At 43.7% G+C, this 19003-nt stretch overlaps 2 protein-coding genes and 1 long non-coding RNA gene across 3 annotated transcripts; 2 read left to right on the top strand and 1 right to left on the bottom strand.

Annotated features, from left to right (window-relative positions):
• Positions 1-1400: 1400 nt before the first annotated feature.
• Positions 1401-8830, top strand: slc43a3a (solute carrier family 43 member 3a). Its single transcript, XM_076036789.1, has 13 exons — positions 1401-2485; positions 4422-4629; positions 4972-5101; positions 5820-5866; positions 6110-6186; positions 6804-6898; positions 7059-7199; positions 7279-7427; positions 7656-7799; positions 7910-8017; positions 8077-8263; positions 8356-8479; positions 8603-8830. The coding sequence occupies exons 2-13, from the start codon at positions 4440-4442 to the stop codon at positions 8750-8752; spliced, it is 1542 nt and encodes a 513-aa protein (XP_075892904.1). The 5' UTR covers positions 1401-2485; positions 4422-4439; the 3' UTR covers positions 8753-8830.
• Positions 8831-8977: 147 nt separating this feature from the next.
• Positions 8978-14579, bottom strand: LOC142895606 (uncharacterized). The gene is made up of 7 exons (XR_012928230.1): positions 14171-14579; positions 13332-13657; positions 13103-13167; positions 12830-12987; positions 12210-12719; positions 10520-11958; positions 8978-10200 (listed from the first exon to the last, which is right to left on the bottom strand). It is a non-coding gene; the product is annotated as an uncharacterized LOC142895606 (long non-coding RNA).
• A 476-nt stretch (positions 14580-15055) lies between these two features.
• Positions 15056-18037, top strand: ccdc175 (coiled-coil domain containing 175). The gene has a single exon (XM_076036555.1). It carries the CDS (start codon positions 15532-15534, stop codon positions 17761-17763), a length of 2232 nt encoding a protein of 743 aa, XP_075892670.1. The 5' UTR covers positions 15056-15531; the 3' UTR covers positions 17764-18037.
• The last annotated feature ends 966 nt before the right edge of the window (positions 18038-19003 follow it).

Here is a 19003-nt window from a genome sequence, read left to right as displayed (position 1 = left end):
GCACAACGCAATCAACCAGGTATCATATATAAAAGCTATAAACAGTGTAACAATAAGTGCGTCGCAGAGCACAAGGTAAATATCCTGATGGAGTTCCTCGGTTTGAGGTTGAAGAATACATTTTTTTTTTTTTAAAAAATGGTTACATACAGGAAATCGTCCAAAAAACAAATTCACCCAGAAGACATTTGTTATTTGAGTAGCTCTGTCTCTAGCCGTCTGGAGGAATCACATTTGTTTCTGGAAAGTTTTATTTAGTTAGAGTTAGTTATTTGTTTTCTTGCTATGGCACAACTCGTCAAAACGATTTGCTTTTTCCATCTTTGTGTTATTATTTTTGTTTGTTTGTTGCACCACAAGAGTTTGGCATAGTTTTACAAACAAAGGGGCAGGGAGTAAGAAACTTGAAAGACAGCTACTTGGTTTCGTTGGGAATTGTTTTTTTGTTTTTTTTAAAGGAACGTGGTTATGTTTGGGCACTGCTAAAACATCATTAGGTTTAGTCAACAGAAACACTCGGTTCAATTTGACTAAACGTTGTGGTTTGGGTTTTGAAAAAAAAAAAACTAAGAAAAACATGCCTTTTCACAACATTGAACATGTAGTCTATCACATGGGCAATTTTAGGGGGTGAAATAGCCGAGAGGCCATCTTCTCCCATCCACAAGGCATAGAACCGCTTCCTCCGTTCACAAGACGGTTGTGTAAAACCACTGACATTATTATGGGGCAATTTGTTTTCACCAAGAATTCATTGTGTCTGAATTGTGGGCTGGGTGAAAATTAATGCCATCTGACTCCATGCTGCTGGGCGCCATAAGCTGATGGTTTGCAGAAGGCAAGTTTGACTAAATAAATGTCAAATGAAAAGCAAGAACCAGACAACAACCTGATCCATCCATCTTGTATACCCACTTTCTCCTGCACTCAGGGTCAGGGGGTTCACTGTCAGCCGTCATAGGGCAAAGGCATAGTTACATTAGTTCATCGCAGGGCCATTTTAAAGACAAACAACCATTCACACACCTATGAAAAATTTGTAGTTCACAGTTTACCCCACATGTATGTTTTTTGGACTGTGGGAAGAAGCCAAAGTACCCAGAGAGAACCTACGCAGACAAAAGGGATCTGGGGATTGAACCCACAACCTTGTTGCTTTTAGCACCACTGTGGACAGTCATTTTTCTGAAGAAGAAGAAGAAAAAGAAAAAAAAACAACAAATCATGCATTTTTACTGTAAATAACACTGGCACAAAAGCCCGCCAGGAAAATAACTGGATGTAAATTGGACTCTGTCCCTTTAATTTTCCATACCAGTTTGTTTTGTTTTTTTTCAAAATTTTGTTGAAAAACGTTTTTTCCAATCTTTTCTGCCAATAATATTTCTCTGTCAGTGAGGACATTTAATCACATTTAGATAGAATGTGTGTGTGTGTGTGCGCGTGTTCAAGTGGGGACGCTACACTGGAGCCTGTGCTAAAAGTGACCACAATGCCCGACACTGGTCCACAAAACTTGCTGTTCAGCAAAGTACCAGCAGAGGACAGCACAACTCTATCAATTCCAAAGGCCTGAACGTACCGCTGAGCGCAGCAATTCAACCGTCCCATAGTTGGAAAATCTTACCCCCATTAGAGGGCTCCCTTCCTCCTTCTAGTGGTTCTTAATAGCTATCCAAACCATTATGACCTCCCATAGAGTCAGTCATAGACCTTCTGTATTTTACTTTGGCACACCGTTTATGTGGGACAATTTCCTCCGATGTGGAGCTGGTTTTACCTGATTGCGGTGGAGTACCCACCATTTACCCAAAAGGCCACGTTTTTAGGGGCAATGTGAAAGTGCTTGGTGCCACAAATAGATAATTGGCAAAACATGACAGCAACTCACTACATTCACGTATGTGAATGTGGTGAAGGTAACTTGCTGAAGTTCAAACTGAGTAACAGAATGATGAAAAATGGAATGACATCTCGTCAATAACCATCACACGCATCACACGCATCTCATGGGTATACTGAGAACGTTTCCAAAAAGATAATATCCAGAAAATATCCAGTGAGCGGCAAAGTAAGCAATACGTGCGCGCACGTAACAGGACATCAGTGTATCGTTCACCTGGGACAGCGCATGTCTCTTCAAAACATTGGTCTAATCTGCATAAAGTGTTGAATGAAGCAAAGTTCCGTGTATGATGTAGACTATTAATCAAAAAGGCTGACTTATAAAGAAAACAAATGAACAATTCTCACAAAACGAGGGTTAGAATGGTGTGCTGAGGTCCATGTGTCTCCCGCCCAGCCCTCCTGTTCACCTGTTGTTGCTGTTGCTGCAGCGTCTCACAAACAGTCGCGGCAAGGTTTGATACATGAAGACACGCCGCCCCGGTGCAAGGTGCACTGTCCTGTAGAATCCTCGCACGGAGAATCTGTTACGAGTCTTGCGACGGAAACCGCTGGAATTTACAAGGTAAACATTTTAACCGTGAGTGTTTCTGTACTGATGCCTGTTTATTATGTGTGTATTCCGTAGTGAAATAAGTACATATCACTGAGGACTGGCTGCAAGTTTTACACTCAACCATGGTTTGAATGAATGAATTGTGATTTTTTTTTTCTCCCCACATATATATATATATATATATATATATATATATATATATATATATATATATATATATATATGTATATATATATATATATATATATATATATATATATATATATATATATATATATATATATATATATATACACATTCATATTATTTTATTGAAGTTTTTATTTTTTTATTTTTTTTAAACGTATGTATGGACGCATTTGACCCGAGTGTACTAATCTGGATTAGGATCAACACCGCCACGTGCCTGGCAATGATTGCCACACTGTCTTCAAATTAGAATCACCGACACAATGTAAACCGGCAGAGCGAACCACTATCTCAGTAAAATGAATTTAGATTAACACTAGTTTGGAAGTTTCGTCTGTTTGCAGTGTTTTTATATTAATAGCAGTTCACGTGAATTTATACGGTTACTATTGGAACTCCTAGCTCGTCCATAGTTGAAGGGAAATGCTTGACACGGTCTCTTTCTTCAATTACTATTTTTATTACACATTTATCATGAAAACTTCTGTGTGCAGAGAGCTTTCTTTTCCCGCTAAGAACATAAAAACAAAAACCTTATTGGTGTCAGTGGATCTTGTGACCTCCACTGGCTGATTAGCTTCAAAATAAAAACAAACAAAATATTATGAGAACATAATCCATAATTACTTTGTAGTTGGCTACAACATACACCTTTAGGTCTGCAAGTGTTTTGTGATGTATTGTTACCTATGTACATTTAAGTGTAATGATATGATATGATATGATATATTACCTTATTAGTCAGCTTACGCTGAAATTTGTCTTGCGACACCGGCATGTATGCAACATATACACACATTTGACATAGACACCGGAGACAGAAAAACAAAACACAAAAATTACATACATAGAGACATGAAGACAGGGGCAAAGTCCACCGTCCCTCTTAACCCTGGTCCAACTCCTGATTAAGCCTTAAGGTGGACTGGTAGACAAAAGACCTTTTTAGTCTGACCTTATTGTATGCTGGAACACAATATCTCCTTCCTGAGGGCAGCAGCCTATATTCTCCATATAACACATTGCTAGTGTTTGATGTAATTTTCCTTACCAACCTTAGGACACTGCTATCAAACGTAGCTGTATATAGACTGTGGAGTGGTTGTACAACAATTTTTGAGCAAATGTTCAGCTGTTGCACCAATTGTGCTTTTAGGGCTGCAGACAAACATCCATACCATGTGGTACTACAGTACTGAAGAACACTCATAATGACAGAAGTAAAAAACAAAAGAAGGATCTGTCTACTTGCACCAAAAGATCTTAAACGGCGAAGGAAGTAGATTCTCTGCTTTGTTTTCTTACACACTGATTCAATCTGGTCTTTCCATGACAAGAGATGATCAAATATCACTCCTAGATATGTATACGAGCATACCTGGTTGATCTGTTCACCGTGAATAGCAATGGGAGATCTGTGTATCTCTGGTGGTGTACCAAAAACAATGCCTACAATCCTATATCCATGAATGCTAAATATGCTTTTGTGACTGCATATGCAAGACAAATACATTTTGATTATTTACCACTGTTTTGTTTTTCCAATCTAACCGTTTTTATTGCCGTAGCATACGTTTTATGGCAGTATGAAAGTGTAGAGGCAAAAGAAAAGGTTAATTGTTTTATTTTACCCTCCACTTGTTTCTGTTTTGCATTCAGGAATTTGAATGACACACTACTTCAACATCTTCTTTTCACTACAAAACTTCAAAATGTTTTAAATGAAGTTAATTTACTGAGAGAATAAAAAAAAGTTTCTCTGCATAATTAGCTATACTGGACAGGAAGAATGATGAGGAACACGGGCAGCACCAGGCTTCGCTACTGGCTGACTCTGGCATCTGGAATGCTGGAGTGTCTGTGCTTTTGTGGCGTGGTCTTTGGTTATGCCACTCTGGTGTTTGTGCTGAAGGAGGATGGTTATTTCAGTCAGCTGTGTCCAAGTGTTCCTGATGGCAACAGCACCCTCAACAGTACAGGTGAGTTCAGGTCTGACAACATATGTTAATGCAGGAGGGCCCTTGTTAAAATCTGTAATGCCTAACAGAAAAAAAAAAAAAAAAATCAAAACCTGCAAACTCTGACAAAAAGCCAATCCTTTTTGTCACTTACAAGGTACTACTGTCCAGAAGTCTAAAAATGTGAGGCTCACCCATATTTTCCCAGGCCCTCCCATTCTGCACTGACCGTTGTTGGGAATTGGTGCATGCATTTCACCTGATTTATGTAATCCACTTCAAATAAGTTCTTTTTTTTGGGGGGGGGGGAATATATATCACAGTGTAAAACCTCTCTCCTGTTGCTATTTGTATACCTTTCAGGCTGCAGCCAACAGGATGCACAGTTTTGCCTGGTATTCACCATTGCCTCTTTCCTCAACAACTTCATCACTCTTGCCAATGGCTTTATCCTAGATCGGTTTGGCACCATGGTGTCCAGACTGCTGGGAGTGTAAGTTCTTTGTATTTTCTTCGTACCTTTATCCATCGTTGACATAACCTAAAGTTTGCCAAGAAGGTCACTTTTACAATAAAAACACTGTGAGTTTTAAACAAATCTTGGGAGAATAGATTTGGTATACCCTGTCAAAATAACAGTTCTCTGCGCAGCAACAGTCCTCTAGGTACCAACCAAGGGTCAAACATGCCATGTTGAGAAATTGCTCTCACGTTCTCTGCAATACAAGTTATCTTGGACAAACTTTCTTTCGCAGTAATAGTGGATAGGGCAAAGTCCTGCAGCCAGGTCACATAAGTTGAACAGTAGATACTTTTCCAACCTGTGGACCATATTTGAAACTATATATATTAATTTACTCTGAAAAATATTGAGCGTATTGTTAAGATCTGCAGATAAAAAAAGTCAAAACGCTTATTTCCAGAAGTTCATATTAACTAGTGGACAACTTTAGAGAGTAAATAGTATCACCAGATTCTTACATTACATATTAACAATTTCTTCAATGTGTGTATCGTAGAGTCAATGTATAACATATCTCAAGAGGTCAGGGGCTATCATAGGGGAGAAAAAAAAATTCTCATAAAATTCAAAATAATTTAAGTTGTAACAACACATAGACAATTATATGACCTTCTCTTTTATGCAACTCAATGTATGATGTATGACAATAAATCAGCTCATCTCACCTCACAGTCATGTCCCTTCTTAGATGTGTGTATACAACTGGAACTCTTCTGGTGGCTTTCTCAAGTGCAGGTACAAACCTACACACACACATGCTTGAATTTTTATCTCCATGTGAGCTCCTTTTTAAAAAGCTGACCTTCTTAAGTGTAGAATGGTTAACCTGAGGATAACAGCTCACTTATCTACTTTCTACTCATCCATTATCTTACGCACATTGCATACAAATTGTATTACATCGCAACAAATACAAACACTACAGCATGCCAATTTAACACTACAATGTGCTAAAGTTTGTTTTTTGCTATCATGTAGGTATGTCAAAGCTGCTTTTTCCTGCCATGTCCTGCATTGCTGTAGGTGGGATACTGTTTCTCCTGACAAATATGCAGGTGAATTTTAAAAATCAAAACAAAATACATTCCTGTTTTATTTTTACATCTAAATATTGTAATTTTAAATCTAAAGACACTCACCAATCACTTTATCTGGGAAACCCTTCTTTGGATTTATGTCCTTCAGCCAGAGGTTGATTATTTCTTAAGGTTTAGAATCAACAGTATGTCTGAATCATTCCCCAGACATTTTCACCAATATCAATGTGGTAGAATTGTTGGCTGCACATAATGGTTAAGAAGGTGATGCCAATCTCTGGCTCCACAGCATTCCAAAGTTGCTTTGCTAGATTGAGATATGGTGGTCCAACGGTGGAGGCCTTTTGAGTTCAGCGAACTTATAGTCGTGCTCTGGAAGCGGGTTTGGAACGATTCAGGCTGTGGTTTTCAAGTTGTTCAGACCAAATCAGACCGTTTCATCCGAACATTGCAGCAGAACTTCAGCAAGTCATCTTGATTATGTCTATATACCCAAACAGAAGAACACAATATTAAAAGCTAACTAGACAATTCCATTAATTTGCCGCTTAGTAGGTGTACCGACTAAAGTGATCTGTGAGTGTCTACTGCAAATGGTATTATGGCTGAACCGTATCTCCTTTTTGTTTGGCAAGGTGGGCAACCTGTTTCCCGCTCATCGCTCCACTGTTATCACCCTGTACAACGGTGCCTTTGACTCCTCATCTGATGTGTTTCTCATCATTAAGGTGTCGTTTAGGAGCCCATCTTTGTCTGAGGACACTTAACACTATTCCTAAATAGTATTTTAAAGAATTTCCTACATTTAGGAATACATTTTGCACTTTTGTAGTTATTCGTGCTCTGTTTCAACAGGTTTTATTCTAGGTCAAACCATCTTCTTTTCCCAGGTCCTGTATGAAAAATGGAATCTCCCTCCGTTCCTCTTTCTTGGTTATGTCCCTCTGCAGCATCTTTCACCTGCTGAGGACCTTCCTGTTATTACCGAGGACCCACATACCCTACCCTCTGCCGCAAGACTACACCTATGGGTGAGAGTATGGCAATAAATGTCAATGATTTCAACAGGTGTCAAGGTCTGCCTAAAATCTGCTTTCCTGTGGTGTACAGACCGAGCTGTGGACGGGAAAACGCTAACAGCGTCGAGAAGTTGGAGGAGAGGAGGGACGCTTCTGTGAGCACTGCGAAAGAGTCAGGTGGGAAGAACAGCGAACTATCTGCTCCTGAGGACACGACAGAGGTCCAGGAAATAAACAAAGGTAATGACTCTTGCCTGCCATTGACACTTTTCATGGTTGAGCTTCACGTAACAACCTTTTATTTCAATGATGAAAGTCGCTTAACGCCCTTTTAAAAATGAATTTGTCAATGTGAGCAACAGCGCATTGAAATGGTCCCCCATTTTTTTTTGTTCAGTCCAGACTTTGAGATTTAATGTTGCTTTCACACAGACAGGAATAATGAAAACACATCTTAAACGTGTTTAGTTGTGAGTTTCCAGAGTTGCGTGCTGTCCTGGTTCTTCCTGTGGCACCTGCTGTGGCTGTCCATTATGCAGCTGAGACACTACCTCTTCATTGGCACACTCAACTCTATGCTCACCCGCTTGGCCAACAATGATCCTGACTTGGGTAACTCGTTCTTAGTAATCCTTGACATTCCAACGCTGTCTCCTTATCTGTTCTCAACATCCATCCACAACTTTTTTATTCTTTTATTCACAACCTGTTGATCTCCTCAGTCAGTCAGTACACCAATGTGTTTGCCGTGACACAGCTTTGTGGAGTGCTGTGCGCTCCTTGGAATGGACTTATCATGGACCGACACAAAGGAAAGCCTCCGAAGCCTGGTAAATCAATGGCTGTATCAATGGAGATATTCTTAACTTGAAAACCTCTGCTCTTGAAGGAGAAACGGAGCGAGATGCAGACCTTCGCTCCTCCTGCCTGTCATTGTTCCTCACTGGCCTGCAGTGCATCGTCTTCTCTGTGTGCGCCGCAGTCCCTGTGCTTCAGCTACAGTATCTCACTTTTGTACTGCAAGTCCTCAACCGCTCCTTCCTCTACGGGGGAAACGCGGCATTCATCAGCACTGCGTGAGTACGCTATTAGTATTGCCTCACAATCTTTGGTTGCATCATCAACAATACAAAGCAAACAACTGCTTTGCAAACCCCTTCCCTTTCAGCTTTCCAGCCTACCACTTTGGGAAGCTGTATGATCTGATTATGTGCATATCAGGAGTGATCTCCTTGCTACAGTACCCTTTCTTCACTTTGGTCAAAGGGCCACTAGCTGGGGACCCGTTCTATGTAAGCAAAACAATTGAGACACAAAAGAACAAGTTGATGTGCAAATTCATTGACATAACCTTCTGACATAACTTACATGCAGCCTCGCCAGGAGTATCTTGACAGTGTTTTGATCTGTTACAGGTGGACATTGCTCTGCTCATCCTCACTCTGCTGGTGTTTGTCCAGCCCATCTACGTGTTCATCTACTGCAGGAGAGCTGCAAACCACAGGGCAGACGAAATGTCCACCAAGGCTGCTAAAGACTTTCAGTATGCCAGTGTCAAATTGTAATAGATAATCTGCTGAAAGACGGTTACATTTAGGTATATGAATTTGAGCGAAAATCTTACCGTCTGTGTCATGCATTGGACAGTAGAGCGACTGGCAGGTGGAACAAACTTTTTATTATTATCATTATTATTATTATTTCAGTCAAACAACTAAGTAAATATGAGTTACATTGGTTTATATAACTTTTTTGTTATGGATATGAATTCCAGTCTTTTACGCTTGAAGGATGAGACAACAGATTTGTTTAATTGCTTTGTACAAGTCAAATTGTAAAATAAAGTGGACCTCCACATATACTGCTGAAATTTTTGGTTAAACATATAGCATTAGTGTTAATTGAATCTTGACTAATCATTTTGAAAAATAAATGACAATCAATGCCATGAAAAGTGAGTACAATTTCGTTCTACACACAAAAAAAATGACAAAACATAGATTTCAGGAAAAATAAGGCATATAACCCTTTGCTCTAGATTGTATCAAGGAGGTAAGGCACACGCTACAAAGTATTTTATAGATTAGGGGTTTTATAATAACAAAGTCAAATGCTGCTGTATCTTGAAAAAAACACTGTGACTTGCAACTTCATGTCGCCCTCCATCTCACTGGTGTTCTACACCAATTGACATCAGTCCTGTAACCTGGAATGTTGCTGCAGAGGCTCTCATCTAACATAGCAGCAGTCCCTGAGTAATGTTAAGCTGTGCAACTCTCAATGTTCACAGCAAAACTTGGAAAATAAAAGAAGACATTTTGTAAATTCCATTCAAGGAACTTTATCCATCCTATTTTTTCTGTCGTCATTCCTTGCCATCTGCCAGCCCTCCATTAAACATGCGGTTATGGTGGAGGAACAATATGGAGTCCAGGCTTTCTGGTGGGACATTGTCTCTCTTCTTATACACAGATCCAGCATCTTCCTGCAAAAAGTCCTGCACAGCATTTCCTGCCACTGCCGGGACAGCCAGGTAAGCCCGAGCCACAGTTGCCAAGAGTGGAAACTGCGCTGCCATTTTACCCCACCACTGCAAGGGGTCTACTCCCAGAGCAGACGTCTTGCTGGATCGATACACAGACACTTCCACATCTATAGACTCCATCAATGAGCTCTGCTTGCTCTTTGGTGTAGGTGAGTACAGATCTCCCAGAAGGAACTCCAATCCAGAGAGCCCTTCCTGTGAAGGACGCTCTTCCTCGCTTGGCTCCTCCTCCTCCTCCTCCACAACCTCCACGTCACTCTCTTCATTATCTTCAACCTCCTCCTCCACAAGAAAATTTGCATGGTGAGAACGCTTGACGCGCTTGCTGTTCCTCAGAAAGTTACCATCTGACTCAAGTAAAAATGAAGAGGGGCTTCTGCTTGTGTCCTTAGCTCGGCGGCCCGTGTTGACCTCTTTCACAATCCTGACAGCTTCTTTCTTCAGCCAGTCAAAAGTGGCTGTCTGTTCCTTAAAGATAATTGAAAATGAAAAGGTTAATTTGCATTTAAAAAGGACTCATCACTTCACATACATTTATAGAAATGGGACATAACAATTTATGAAATAGTTTCCTTGCAGGGAAATCTTGATTTTAATACAAAGCTCAGTTCAATTTCCTACTTACTAGTCTGTCAAACTCATCAACATTCAAAATTGTCTGCTCGCTATTTTCATCAGCGCATAAAACAGCACAATTTTCAAATATTCAAACTGAAAACACAAGTGAACTAATGAAGAATGATCTCAAATATATAAATAGTAAATTTAAAAATAATAAATTGCCCACCTTCACATCCATGAATCCCAAACCATTAAACTGTGGGTCAAGAGCACAAGCAACGCACAAAGCCTTGTTGACAGCAGAGCTGTTGTAGCAGTGTGACAAGCTCTTCCTAATCATCTTCTTCACTTCCTTCAAGATGGACACTGAATCACTTGGCTGCAACACCAGGTGACGCGAGAGGAGGCCAGTAAGAATGGGCTTGATGAGGGACAGTCGAGGGAAGGCCTCCTTTGCAAGAGTTTGACAGGCCACATCCAGGGGTCGGAGGACCAAACTCAGGTCCTCCAGAGCTTTCCATTCCGAGCACAAAACTGCGCAGCTTGATGAGGACGTTGAGTTAGTTTGGCACATCTTAGACGGACCGGGCTGCGATGAAGTGTCCTCACTTGACAGGTCATTGCATTTCATATCTTTTATTATCTCAGTGAAAACACTTTTGTGTTTGATGAGAATACCCAGCAGAGGGTATAGCTTATTCCACACTGGGCGGTTGTGGGCCCATGATTTGAGCTGTGCCAGTTCTTGTTTTGTCAGGATCTGCAGACGGTCCTTATTGAAATTCTGATTAGAATTTTTGGGTTGACCAACTGGCAAGAACACAGCAGAAAGAAATGACTGGAAGTGGTCGAGAGTTTTGCAGATAATGGGATGAGTCATCACCTCCTCAATGCAGTCCTGCACGACACTAAAGAAGCAGGGCACCGACAGGAGTCCCGCTCCAGAGCAGCCCTGTTCTGAGCCATGTGGTTCCTCGGGAGGCATTGAGTCCTCCCTCTCAAGAAACGTTGTTGAGTTTGGGTGAGTGTGGCTCTCTGGAGCCTCGTCACCTTCCTCACACATGGGTGGCTGCAGCCACATTCTGTTCCTTCCTTCTCCTCCTACTAAGATCATGCTAGGTTGTAAGATGCCCCATTCATGTGCTATTGCTTTAACTTGAGTCTCCACAGCTTGAAGACTGTTTTCCTTCGGCCCACTTACTACTAGCCTCTGTGTTGTCAGTGCCATGTTCTGAAAAGTAAAATCTGAGTCTACGTAATGGGCCCAGAGGGTGAGGTACTGCTCAGTTTTGCCCTGCCAACTGTGCAACCAAATTTCCAAACTTAAAATGACTAAGTAAGAACTCTCGCTCGACTTGCTTGGAGGTTGTTTACGTCTTGTTGACTCAAAGTCAATGGGAGCAGTGTAGTCTGGCATCTTTGCTTTTCCCCTCAACACCTGAGCAAGGCTAACCCTACCTTTGAAATAATAATATTTCAGAAGTTGGTTTAGTTGACAATATGTTGGGAGTTCCCTGTAGCAAGGCGCAAGGGTTTGGATCAGTTGCCTGAAGCCTTGTCCTTCTATAAGGGATGGGGGCTGAAGATCCATGATGAGAAAGCTAATGATTGCACTGGAAAAATTGTGCAATGTTGATGGGAGCAAGTTGACGGAATCCTGTAATCCTTTGTGGAAGAAAAATGATATGAAAAAAATTAATTTTCACAATTTAACAACCAATATTTCTTCATTATTTCGTATCATTTATCATTTAAAGACATACGTTTAATTTGGGGCAGTAGCATAGTTTGGATGCACTTTGAGATAGTGTTTCAAGTTTTTCATAGAAATGTTAGCAGAGCAAAGGATTAATTGGTGAAAAAAATAACAATTGAGGAAAATGTTAAATTTAGGACAATAACTTCACCTAAGTTACCTGTTGTTTGGTCCCTGCTGGGATCACGTGTTTTAATGTGGTGCTTATTGAGCAAATGGTTTTGGACATCAGCAGGTCCTCCTCCACATCTCACAACGTCCCCACAAAGTTTACACACAACGGTGCTTAAGTCCAGAGGCAGGCCAGATGCATCTGATTCGTGCCCAACAAAGAACCAGGGGCTATGTGTTGGCGTGTTTGGAGCAGAGAGTAGATTCTCTGATCCAGGCATAAAGTCATACTTGTCTGGAGTATTATAGCCAGGTGAAGGACAGGAGAAGAGTGAGGAGGAGGGGGAAGGCTGGGCAGGGCCCAGAGTGCCTGTATCAGCCATTGCGTCCAGATTTGACATTGCGGTCATGTCACTGGTCAGAGTCATGGGGCTCTGTGACTGGCTGTTGTCTGACCAAACTGAGGAAGAGTTTGGCTCCGGCAAGGTCACCAACTGAATGTCTTGCAGGAGCTGCAGAACTGTCTCCTTGTCTCCAACTTCACATTTCACATTATCACCTGCTCCCACCGTCCCCCCAAAAACAAATACATATAGCGTTAACAAAACTGGGGCCTACTTCCATTTAATTTGCCATTATGTGATTACATGCAACAGTGAGTGGACTTACCCATACCCAAGCCCAACAATGTGGCATAGTCCCTGCCTATCCACACCCTGAGCTCCGTTCCCGCTGTGATCTGCTGAGTCACTTTGTAGTAAATGCGACGAAAAAACTGGAAGACAACCAGGTTGTGTTCCTCCTCCGCACATGTGTATGTTACATACCTAAAAGACCAGACCAGTAACAGTTGCTTTGAAAAAAAAAAAAAAGATTTTGTTTTTGAAAGATTAAGAACAAAATTGAATTTAAAATAATCCAAATACGTAAGAAAGTGGCCACCTCATCCAGTTTGATTTGTTCTCATCAGCAGCATCGATGTACGTAAAAGCAGCTTCATCTCTAATCTGGAAAGGGACAAACATGTTCAAAACAAAGTTAATTTAACAAGACGTTTTTGTTTTTTATCAAATAAACATAATCAACTCTCAAAGATTTTAAAGTGGACAACAAGAAAAATACACTGTACATGTACACCTTTATTTTTAACCTACATATTATGTATACTTACAGCCCAGGCATACTTCAGTTTGGTGGGAGTTCGTTCTTTGCACACTTCTCCTACATATGGCCCAAACAGGACTCCGGGTTCAAGGAGACACTTGGCGTACACTTTTATTTCTTCCAAGTTCTGCTCACTAAATGACCCAGTGCCATCCATAATTGGTGCAATATCCTCACACAAGCAAAGGCAAGAGGGCAGGGAGAGCACGGCCCGGGTGGGTCCACCTTGGAGCCATGGCACTCCTGGTGGTAGCACAGCATCTGGGATATAGTTCTGGCTTGAAACGTTCTGGAGATGAGGAAGATCATGGGGAAGTTCTTCACTGTTCAAATCTAAACCAGAAGAAGCACAAAGATATGGTCACAGTTAGAAATAGTTGGTCATAGTAGATAGAAATACTTCAGAATATAGTACTAAAGCCTCTGCTTTTGGCCCCAAAAAAAAATTAAATCGCAGGTTCTCTAAAATAGGCTAACGTTTATGTTTGGGGAGGGCATCGACGGCAGTGTAAAAACACAAAACTTAAGTCCTTCATAAATGGGAGTTTATCAAATTCATCAAAATATTCGAATGTATGTACAGTATGTTTGTGAAACAAAGAATTGTTTTAAGATTAGTTAACATTTTCCTTTTTGTGGAAGAAATTAATGAATTTGCTTTTGGTGAAAGCGAGCAGCAGCAGCAGCAACAACAACAACACCAACAAAAAAGAAAACAAATCAAATGGCTTGATTTATTCTATAAACAACCATAGAGGTTTAATCAATACAGTGATGTAATGCTTTCCATTAGACTGTTTTCTAAATTATACCACATTTAAATCGCTGATTCTGAGACGTAATCACCTGGAATCTCGAACGCTGCAGAAGACGAGGAAAACTTTGCACGGTGTCGCCGTCTCAGGTGGCTTCTTAAGTTCGTGGTATTTCCATTTTTAGCGAGAACTATTTGCCTGCAAAGACGACAAACGCATTGGCCGTTGTTTAAAGGCTGTCCCTGGCTGTCCGCTTTGAGGCCGAAATACATCCACACGAGGGACTTGCCCCTCGATTTGGCGATGAGAGCCATGCTTCCGCGGCCTGGTTTTTACAAAAGAGTTGGAAACGTGCACCATTAACCACGACAACCTCCGCAACCCCTCGACTGGCTCATCCCCCTTCCACTGTTGACCGACCGTCTTCCTCTACAGCCTGAACTCTTCTTCTACGACCCGTTTCTGTGGTTGACTTTTGGGTGCATTACTGCCACCTTCCGAAAAATGAACACAGGTCTTTGGCTTTGAAAGTCCACTGCGGGAAATTATCGACCGACAAATCGACAAAGTCCGTTTCCGGTACTGTTCATTTTCAGGACACTTGCGGGTCTCAGTAACATAACATCATAACATTATAATTGTACAAATGAGACCCAGATTCTGTTTCAAGTTAACACTAGAGATTTTATTTATTTATTTATTTATTTATTTATTTATTTATTTATTTATTTAAACTACCAAGCCACGTGACTTCGTGGCTGTAAAGATATGGTAAATATAATTTCTTTAACGACACACGTATGACTCCTCTGTTTGAAATTCAGCATTTCGGACGAGTTTTACGTTTTAATATATACGACCACGCCTCCTTTTCGCCGTTTTGCGTGGAATCCGCCAGAGAACTGGCAACGCGAGGGCTGGCGATCCTCCGCCCCATTGTTTAGGACGTTGACGCTAGCGGTCACACTGGGTAAGTTTGACTTCTGTTTTCACGTCAACCCCTCTTTATTCATTACCGAGGTTGTTTTTGTGTGCTTTTGGATTACGCTAAATCCACTGTCGCTAAGTTTATGGACCTTGTTACTTCTTAAATGGTTCGTTATTCCAGAAGAATATAGTTGTTAGGCTATAGTGTGAGTCCTTCTCGCTAGCACACAAGCGCTGGATGAAGCTGCGCAAACGCTCAACTGTGTTTGTTTGATACGACAGTCTTGTAGCAGAAAGGTTGGCTTTGGTTTGACATTGCTTATATATATAGCCGCATATACACCTTTTTGGTCCGCCTGGCTTGCGGTAGCGTGCTATCCACTTCCTGGTTTTGGCTCTCGTTGCCATGGTAAACCCACTCACAAGTTATCGGTGGCACAAACTCGTCACACCGACGCGTCTTAAGAAATAACAGAGATAAATAAATAGTAACAACTTTAAGACTATATAACAAGTTCATTTTCGATGGCTTCCTGCCTGGTGCCCGATTTCCCGGCTGTGACGGTCGCCCTGGAACACATAAAGGAACTGGACTGGCAGCTGAAGGAGGACGGAGGGGCGTTCTCAGCTGCGGCCAGTGTCCACTTGATGGAGATCAGTGCTGCTGTATCTGAGCTGGAAGCCGAATGGCGTGCCGCTCGCGAACGTTTGGAGGTGGAATCGACAGAAAATGGAAACTTAAGGCGCCAAGTCAGCGATCTGAGAGAACGGACGAGCCAGGAGGTGATGGCCGAAGTGGCTGCTGCCAGAGCAGTGAAAGTAGAGGAGATGGAGCAGCTGTGTAAAGACCTCAGAGAAGTTTCTCAGCTACTGGAGTCCACCGCTGAGAAGCAGGAAGCCCTCGTGAGCCAGAACAAAGAGCTCTGCCCCGAGAGAGAGCAGGTCAAGGCTGAACATGATGAGGTTGTCGCTGCTCTCGATGCTCAAATCACCTTTAAGTGCACTTTGCAGGAGAAGTTGGAGCAGACCTTAGGGCAGACAGAGGAGCTGGAGCGCTGCATCGCTGCTGTGGAACAGGAAAAAGTGAGACGGGAGCAAAGCATAGCGCTTGAGAGGCAGGAATTCACAGTGAAACAGGAGAAACTGTCCAAAGAAGTGGAAGCTGTTGAAGGTCGGATGAAGAAGCAGAAGCGAGCGGTGCGGAGGAGCCGGAGGGAGCTGGACAGAGCGAATGAGAAGAAACGCAAGGCTTGTGACCGTCTCTCCGAGCTCGCGCTTCAAGTCGGCAGGCTGCAGAGCAGCTCGCAAATGCTGTCAGCGTCTCGGTGTCAGGGCGAAGAGCAACTCGAGACAGAGAGGCAAAAGCAGCTGGAACTGAAGCAGCAGAGAGAAACGCTGAAGAAGGAGCGGCACCAGTTGAGGGAAGCCTTCAAAGACAGCGTGCAGGGCCTTGAAGAGGACATTTCCAGAGTTGAAGGCGAGATAGAAAAGGTTGAATCATCAGGCAAGCGGCATCATGACTCCCTGGCTCAGGTAGCTAAAAAATTCACCAGTCAGCAAAACACAGAGGGCCGAATCAGGGCAGAACACGTCCGAGTCTCCCAGCAGCTGGAGCACTCGGAGCGGCTGCTGGAGGAGCAGATCTCTTGGCTGGTCAAACACCGGCAGGAGATCACAGAGATGGACGAGCAGGTGGCCGAGCTCCTGGAGGCCGACGGCATCAGCAAGCTCACGCTCGAGAGGGAGTGCGAGGAGGTGCGCAGGAGTGGGGACGCAGTGGCAAGGAACACCAGGCACTGCGAGGAGGAGAGGAACCGGCTGAGGAACCTCCTGGAGGAGGTGAAGAAGGAGCAGGCGGAGCATGAGGCGAGGATGAACTCGGAGATTGGCCGTGGCAGGAGGAGACACCTGGAGCTTCAGCGAGAGGAGGCTGGACACCTGCAGCGGGAGCCCAGGAGCGCTGACGCCGAGGCGTTCCTCAGCTACTTACAGCAGCGCGAGATGGAACTCAGGCAGGAGGAGGCCGGGCGGCGGGAGGAGATCGAGCAGGTCAGCGCCCAGATCGAGAGCTGGGCGAGGAGCAACGAGGAAAAGAGGCGGGAGCTGCGGGAGGAGGAGGAGAAGCTGAGGGAGGCGGAGGCCGCGTGGAGGGAGGAGGAGGCGGGGCACGAGAGGGTAAGGGCACGGGCAACGGAGCTGAGGGAGCGGAGGAACCACCTGGAGGCATCCATCCAGCATCTGAAGGAAGAGACCGAAGACCAACTGCAGGCCAGAGAGGAGGCCAAGGCGGCGCTGGAGGAGATGCAGAAACATCTGGCGGCCTCGCTGGAGGAATTGGCCGGCGAGCTGAGAGCCGCCGAGGTGGCCATCTACGACAGAGCCGTCAAGCTGCAGCAGGTGGAGGTGGAGAACAGCCGGCTGCACCTTCAGATCGCCCAGATGACGGCCGGCCTGCGGAGGGCCAGCGAGGACGGCGAGCGCTACAGGGAGGACGCCCGGCGCTGCAGGAGGAGCGCCGGGGATCTGGCGGGGAGGTTGCGGGAGGCGTGGAGGGAGGACGTGCGGGCGACGCTGGAAGGCCAGAGGAGCAGCGGGGAGGAGCTGAGCCTGCTGGGGGAGACGAGGAGCCGCCTGGAGAGCAGGAGGGAGCGGCTGGACGACGTCGGAGCGCTGCTGCAACGGCACGCAGCCGAGTTCAGCAGGCGGCTCAGAGGTCGAGTCTCGGCCGGGCATCAGAGAGCGGCTGCTGACCTCTAGTGGTCGGACTGATCATGGCAGTTGTTTGAAAACCCCCAAAGTACTTCCTTTGCTTGCCTTTGTGTTAAGATGGTCAGTGGTGGCGTTTCTCAACTGGTGGGTTGCAGCCCAAAAGTGTTGTTGTTTTTTTTTTAAAGAAATTTGAAAAAAGTCCTGCGATGAACTGGCGACTTGTCCAGGGCGTCACCCTGCCTCCGCTCTACGACAGCTGGGATAGGCTCCAGCAGACCCCCACAACCCTGAGTTCAGGACTAAGCGGCTATTTCAAATGGATGGATTTTAAAATATGAATAGACAGAGAGTGGGAATTTACTTTGCAGAACACAATTCAATGCAATCATTTCAATCATTTATATTTAGAATAGTGTATATTTATTATAATATTTAGTATAAGCTTGGGTCATAACTTCTTGAGAAGGGGAGAATGTGGGTCCTGAGACTCTAGCAGTTGAGCACCACTGATCCAAGCTGTTACTTGACCACAAGAATCGCCCTTTACCCGGGTAGTTAAATTACAGCCGTGGCCATCAGGACAGGTGTCGGTTGTCAAGTTGATGTGTTTGTAGCAATCCAGACTCGCATCTAGAGTCAGAGGGTCTATGCACAGACGCTCTTACCATTCATCCCCTCGTGCGCACGTGCACGTCTCGCATAGAGGCAGTGGACGGCAGCTGAGGAGCTGAAGGGAAATCAGCCGCACTGGGAACATGAGCTGATATATTTAAGTTGAACTTTGCCTTATGTGCCTATATGCAACGTGATCCGACGGCTAATATAATTCGCAGCTCTTTGGCACGGTCGGCTCAACACTGTCACCCAGTTGTCACCCACTCGACTGGGTGACAGCTGCTGTCTGGACCAAACAAACAAACAAACAAACAAACCATTGAATTAAAAAAGAAATTCAAATGAATACATGCTTCACGAGAACATCAAGACGGTGTAATAGAAATAATATTCAAAGTCATGTATGACACATATAAAACACCTGCGTTTATAAAACGCCTGCGAGCTGCGTCTAGACCTGACCTCTGACCCTGAGATGAGCCCCCCCCCCCTCCTCCCCCGCCAACACATCAAGTGACTCACTTCTGCAAGTGATAAGAATGTCTTTGTTCGCTTCGTTGGAAAGTCACAGGGTCAGAGCATCACAGTTATTTTTACTGCTTATTACGAGGAAGAACACAAAGGGAGGCCGTCAACGGGCATCACAAGTTGTTAGTACTTGTTAGTCTCATGT

Source organism: Nelusetta ayraudi, unplaced genomic scaffold, assembly GCF_046127955.1.
Source record: "Nelusetta ayraudi isolate G7.1 ecotype Tasmania unplaced genomic scaffold, CSIRO-AGI_Nayr_v1 ptg000004l, whole genome shotgun sequence".
NCBI lineage: Eukaryota > Metazoa > Chordata > Actinopteri > Tetraodontiformes > Monacanthidae > Nelusetta > Nelusetta ayraudi.
The sequence above is the reverse complement of the archived record's forward strand: the minus strand, read 5'-3'. Positions and strand labels throughout refer to the sequence as shown.

Bases quoted from the DNA above. Each gene is read 5' to 3' on its own strand.
- slc43a3a (XM_076036789.1), top strand. From the start codon at position 4,440: ATGATGAGGAACACGGGCAGCACCAGGCTTCGCTACTGGCTGACTCTG. The intron at 4,630-4,971 runs GTGAGTTCAGGT...TATACCTTTCAG, and splicing joins CAGCACCCTCAACAGTACAG to GCTGCAGCCAACAGGATGCA. The intron at 6,187-6,803 runs GTGAATTTTAAA...TTGTTTGGCAAG, and splicing joins TTCTCCTGACAAATATGCAG to GTGGGCAACCTGTTTCCCGC.
- ccdc175 (XM_076036555.1), top strand. From the start codon at position 15,532: ATGGCTTCCTGCCTGGTGCCCGATTTCCCGGCTGTGACGGTCGCCCTG.